This window comes from Mus pahari, chromosome 1 (assembly GCF_900095145.1).
Source record: "Mus pahari chromosome 1, PAHARI_EIJ_v1.1, whole genome shotgun sequence".
NCBI classification, from domain to species: Eukaryota; Metazoa; Chordata; class Mammalia; order Rodentia; family Muridae; genus Mus; species Mus pahari.
The window spans coordinates 155,503,010-155,509,009 of record NC_034590.1 but is presented as its reverse complement, the minus strand read 5'-3'; the positions used below and the strand labels follow the sequence as shown (position 1 = coordinate 155,509,009).

General features: G+C 44.1%; 1 protein-coding gene across 1 annotated transcript in view; it reads left to right on the top strand.

Moving 5' to 3' along the window:
• Nucleotides 1-1,546: 1,546 nt before the first annotated feature.
• Chuk (component of inhibitor of nuclear factor kappa B kinase complex) overlaps nt 1,547-6,000 on the top strand; it is a 35,315-nt gene continuing 30,861 nt past the window's right edge. The window contains exons 1-2 of the mRNA XM_021216299.2: nt 1,547-1,716; nt 5,331-5,425. Coding sequence (XP_021071958.1) covers nt 1,612-1,716; nt 5,331-5,425 — 200 coding nt within the window. The 5' untranslated portion in view covers nt 1,547-1,611. The remainder of the gene's footprint in view (nt 1,717-5,330; nt 5,426-6,000) is intronic.

Here is a 6,000-nt window from a genome sequence, read left to right as displayed (position 1 = left end):
TTGAGTGCATTTTCAATGTTTCATGTGTGTACGATACCTGAGTTATCTCACAGATGTGTCCAGAGTGCAGGTAAATAATTCTCAAACTCATACAGATCTAGGTTGGTGATTGGGCTTCGGGTATAGACCAGAGTGAACTTACAAAATAAAAAGGGTGCTGGGCAGTGGTGGTGCACACCTTTAATCCCAGCACTTGGGAGGCTGAGGCAGGTGGATTTCTGAGTTCGAGACCAGTCTGGTCTACAGGACAGCCAGGGCTATACAGAGAAACCCTGTCTGGAAAAACAAAACAAACAAACGAAAACAACAACAAAGAATAGAATATTTAAAATGTGAACTCACTGTAGAAACCATATTGAGTAACCTCATCAGCATTATCTTGGCTGGAGTTTTCAGCATCACTCGAGTACAAGTTATGAAACTGCATCCCACCTGTGGAAACTGCACACACCTATCACTCCTGGCTCTACCATACACAGCAAGTGAGGTCTCATACTGTTACATGACAGTCTCCTCTGCTCCAAAAATGCTCTCAGAAGCTCATTTCTATTACCTTCAAGTCTGATATTCCAATTCCATGAAAGATATGAAAATAATAGAAACCAGCTTATCGAATACCACTCACTATTAGTGACCCACAACATGGAATTGCATGCTGACGTTGAGAATTTGATTTTATGCTGACTCACACTTTTGAGTTCTTAGCATCCTTAGCTTCAGCCCTGTGGAGTACTACAACCCCTTAGTCCCAGTCTTGGAAAGATGGAGGAATAACAAGTTCTAGCCCAGGCTGGATCCTATCTCAGAACAGGACACTTAAAGAGTCCATGAAGCGGATAACCCACTCAAATGTCTAGGCGGGTTGACTTTCCCTGTGCAGCCCACCACTCACAAGTATGCCTCACTGGGCGGAGAGCTCCTCCAGGCTTGGCTTTGTAGCCCTGTGGCGCACCTCAGAAACAATTCCAACTCAAGTCGGCAAGAACAAGGCTTAGCAGTAATGTCGGTAGGAAACTCAGAGAGTTCGGAAGAAGAGTTTTCATTCTGGAATAACCTCACATCCTTGGGTGGCTTGGGATTATAGGAGACATTCTGATTTAAAAGGCTAATCAATCAACAAAGCGGTTAGCACAGTTTTCTTTCATCTTTATGGTGGCCTTAATCGGTGCCGACTGGCGAGTGTGGTAGGATTCGAGGGGCAGAGGGCAGGGCTCTCAAAACGATGAAATGTGAACGAGGTAGGGACAATGGGGTCTTTAGGGTTTGGAGAGAGAGCTATTTTAAATAAAAACACGTTGTATGAAACCTTTAAAGAACTAATTAAAAAATAGCCATACAAACAAAAATAAAATAAATTGGGACCGCACGCACGATGGTCCTCGCAGCCTGGAAGTTGCCCAGGGCACTTAAAACTGCCCAGGGCAAGCCGCGGGTGCCCGGTTTCCCGCAGCACCAATCCAAGGGTGACTCCAGGAGCTCTGGGCGGGACTCTGCATGCGGAAGCTAGCGGAAGTGACGCAGTCTCGCGAGACGGAGCACTCGCAAGCCTCGGCGGCCCGGAACCGGCCTTGGACCGGCGGCGTTGCCTGAGGCGGCTGGCGCTCCCGCCCCATGGAGCGGCCCCCGGGGCTGCGGCCGGGCGCGGGCGGCCCCTGGGAGATGCGGGAGCGGCTTGGCACCGGCGGTTTCGGGAACGTCAGTCTGTACCAGCACCGGGTGAGGCGGGGGGCGGGAGCCGTGGCGCCGGCTCTGTCCGGGCGTCCGTGGAACCCGAGCTGTCAGTCAAGGTGGGAGGGGTGGTGGTCGCGACTCTGGGCGGGGCTTGGGGCTGGGGGCTGGGGCAGTGAGCGAGGGCGGGCGATCGAGCATCCTGTGCTTGTGAGCCTGGGTGGCCGCGGTCCAGGTGTGTCAGGTCTCCGGGCAGTGAGTGACAACAGCCGTTGCAGCTGTGTGTGGTGATGAGGCGTCTGTATGAATGTGGAGTGCCGGTGTGTGCGTGTGCGTGTGCGTGTGCGTGCGTGCGTGTGTGTGTGTGTGTGTCCCCGTCCGTGTCTCCGTGTGCCTGCTCACACTCCCTCGGGAGCGAGCGGTGTGATCCACTGGAGACTGGAGTAGACGAGAAACCTAACTGGTGTCCAGAGTTGACCCTTGCGAAACATTGACAGACTTGGATTTGGAATTGGAGCCTTTCAGGTAAAAACCAGGGTGAGAGTAAGGTGATGAAATTGAGCCTTGCTTCAGAGGAAAGGAAATAGAGGGGTTTGTTCTGCAGAAGACAGCTAAGATCAGGCTCAGAAGTTTGTTTTGATTTATCGAAGAACATGCACCCGTTGCAACAGCAGTTACTCGAGCCTTTAAAAGATTTTTCAAACTAACAGTCACTTTTCTTACTTTAATGTGCTGTTGTTAATGTTAGGGGTGGAACACAGGACCTTGCACATGCTAGGCAAATGGGCTACCATTGGGTTACATCCTCAGCCCTAGTTAATTATTTTTGAGTTGTGGGTCTTTTGAAAAGTCAATAAAACTTATGCATCTTTTGTCCAGGAAAAAAAATAATATCAATACAAGCCAGTGCATTATTAGTGAGGGTTTTGCTTTCCTGAAGGATGTAAGGAATAGATCTTGAACACTGATCATTGTAGTATAGGATTTGTTGACTGTAAAATATTTAGAAGAATATTCCTACATCCTGGGCTTGCTTGAGAGTTGAGTCAGATGGTAACAGAGACATTACTAAGTACAAGGTAGGTACTGTAATTGTCTGCTGATAGCTCTCCACTGTCATGTTATGGCACCCCTCATTGCTTGGACTTTTACAAAAGGTGCAGTAAGATAAAAATGGTGTTCTGGAACATCATATATGAGGAATACATTTTAATTAGAAAAACAGTAATCTTAGTAATGTCCAAGAACAGACATCTTAGTAATATCTTAAGTATACTCACTGATAGCAGCAGCTCCAGTGTTTCATATATACCTTTGAGGACAGGAGAAAGGACATGAAATGATTTAGTTGATTGCTATATCAGGTGCTGATGGTACCCAAATCAACAAGAATAATATTTTCTACTCCGAAGGAGCTTTTCGTTTCAGAGAGAGATGGGCATGATGGCATCCACTTGTAATCCTAGTACCAAGGGTTCTGAGGCAGGAGGATTTGAGGCCTGACTGGGTGGCCTTCATATTGTGCTCAAGGCCGGTGTCAGTTACATAAGAAGACCCTGTCTCAGAAATAAACATAAGTACAGTTTGATACCCTAGGCACTGAAAGATGTCTTAGGGTTTAATTGCTGTGAAGAGACACCATGACCAAGGCAGCTTTTATAAAGCAAAACGTTTAGTTAGGGCTGGTTTTAGAGGTTTAGTCAGTTATCATTTGGTGGGACATGGTGGCATGCAGGCAGAGAAGGTACTGGAGAAGTAGCTGTGAATTCTGTATCTTGACCCAAAGACAGCAAGGAGAGGCTGTGTCTCACAGTGGGTGTAGCTTGAGCTTAGGAGACCTTAAAGCTTGCCCTACAGTGACACACTTCCTCTAACAACACCTAATAGTGCCACTCTCTGTGGCCTAACATTGAAACACATGAGTCTGTGGGGGTCATCACACCCACATTACTTAGTCTCATTTAAAAACCAACAAACATCTTTTTGTTGTTGTTTGGCAACTATAAAGTTCCCAAGAGAATATTCTCTTTGAAAAGATTGAGTTTCTCGGGGTAGGTGAATGTTGCGGTAAATATTTAAAAAGACCCTCCACCTCTCCGCATTCCATCCCAGCTACTCTCTGCCTGCCAACTCACTGGTGGGGCTGCAGCTCCACCCCACTGTCAGCCACCACAACACCCACCAACCCAGTAGAAACAAAACTCTAGAAGTTTATGATTAACCATCAGGTTCATATATCAATACTCAGTTCCAATAGGATAATTTCAAAACCCGTTGATAATGATAAAAGCTGCCCACCTAGGCTAGACAGATTATCCCAATCATTCTATCCTTTATGATAGCATAACTACCTATGGCTATTGAAAACCACACAGGATCAGAATCTTCCTGTCTCTCCACCTCCATTTTGGCTTTCCCCTCTTCCTGAGGTGCTCTCTGTTTCTGTAATTCTTAGCTCCGCCTCCCTTTTCCCTGCCCAGTCACAGGGCTCCTGCTGCACTAATATTTTAATGTAATCGGACAGGGAAAACCCTGCCTCAGGTGAAATAGAAACTAAGGAGTTGAAGGATCTCTTGTGATTATGACCTATATCAAATAGATAAATTTCTGCCTTAATCATATCAGAATTTAGGGCTTATTGTCTTTGTTGTGGTAACACTTTATATAGGATGTCACTATTATCAGATACCTGTCTGTTTATAACAAAAGTGAAAGGAGTGAGCCTGATGCTAAAGCTAGCTTATAGTCTCTCTTAGCCCCAGACTGACCTTTTAGCTTTCTTCCTCCTCCTGATTCCTAGTTAGACTAATCCACCCAAGTCTTGCTCCCTGCTTCCCGCTTCCTCTTTTGGACTCTGGATACTGTTCTCACTAATCACACAGCTTTTACCACACCTTTGGCTTGCATTAGAGATGTCACATTTATACAACCCTTCAGAGTTTTTAACATAGTATAGTCTTTTTTGGTTCTGACTGCATTGTTGGTGTTGCCAGGATATGATATCTGGCTGTTTCCTCTGATGTGGATAGGATAGTTTAACTTTCAGTTCGAATCAGTGACATTACTAGTCTTAGGCAAGAGGTCTTTGGTTTGCATTATAGATGTGTGAACTGATGTACCATTCTTCGGATGATTTTCCGTGTCATTTGAAATGTAAAGGTTGGGATCTAGTTTTAGAGGGTTTTGTTTGGTTTTGTTATACAGTAGATCTGGTCATATGAAAAGTGTTTCTTTTATTTTGAGGCTAGGGAGCCCTGAATTATCTTCTTCATTTTGTTTGTACTGAAGTTTAGGGCCCTTGTTTGTTGTTTTGACAAAGCTTGAGAAAGGATTTGTTAGGGAAATGGGACCTTGATATATTTCTCGGAGTATGTTGTAGACAATATTCTAAAGTATTAAGTAGTATATCTAATCTTCTGAAGAGATCTATTGTAGGATCTGCCCAGTCAGTTTTTGCTTATGTTCTATGGGGTATATGACAGTTTCAAATCATTGGTATAATAGTATTATGGTTCATGTAACTAACGTTGGCTAAAGAGAGCTGTGGACAGTATGTTTAATTAGTTAAGCTAAACTGAATGTTATTTCCCTGGGTTGACATTTTTTGATTGTAAGTAAACCTGTAGGAGAACATAATTTATTTATATTTTCTATTTTGACAGGAACTTGATATCAAAATAGCAATTAAGTCTTGTCGTTTAGAGCTAAGTACCAAAAACAGAGAGCGATGGTGCCATGAAATCCAGATCATGAAAAAGTAAGTGCATGCTCTGCCTTAGTTCTTCAGTTCTACAGCCCAGACAGTTGTCAGTAGCAGGGAAAGAGGTCAGGAGTCCACTTTTCTGAAGACCTTTTTGGGAATGTGATTTTGTCATAAATATGTGTGCTCTATTTTAGATAGTCTGTCACATTATGGCTAAGGAAGTTATAGTTTACATTAGCTAGACAACACTCTCAACCTGACTCTTTAAATGTTTCTTTTGAATATTGGGCAACTTTGTGATTAGTATATAAAAATTTCTTTTTGTAGTTAACTTTTATTAAATAATTCATCCATTGTTTTATAGATATTTATCCTAAAATTTCATAGCTCAAAACTCTGAATATTTAGTATCTTTAGTTTGTGATTGAGCTATCTGTGGTTCTAGCTCAGGGCCTCTCCTGAGACATTGCCTTGGCTTGACCAAGGCTACAGCGTTAACTTCCAGGCTCACTCATGTGGCTGCTGGCCAGAGGCAACAATTCTTCAGTTAGGGCGCCTCTCTGTAGGGAAATGCACACAGTTTAATAGCATGGCAACGAGCTTCCCCAGAACAATGCTCTGAATGAGGA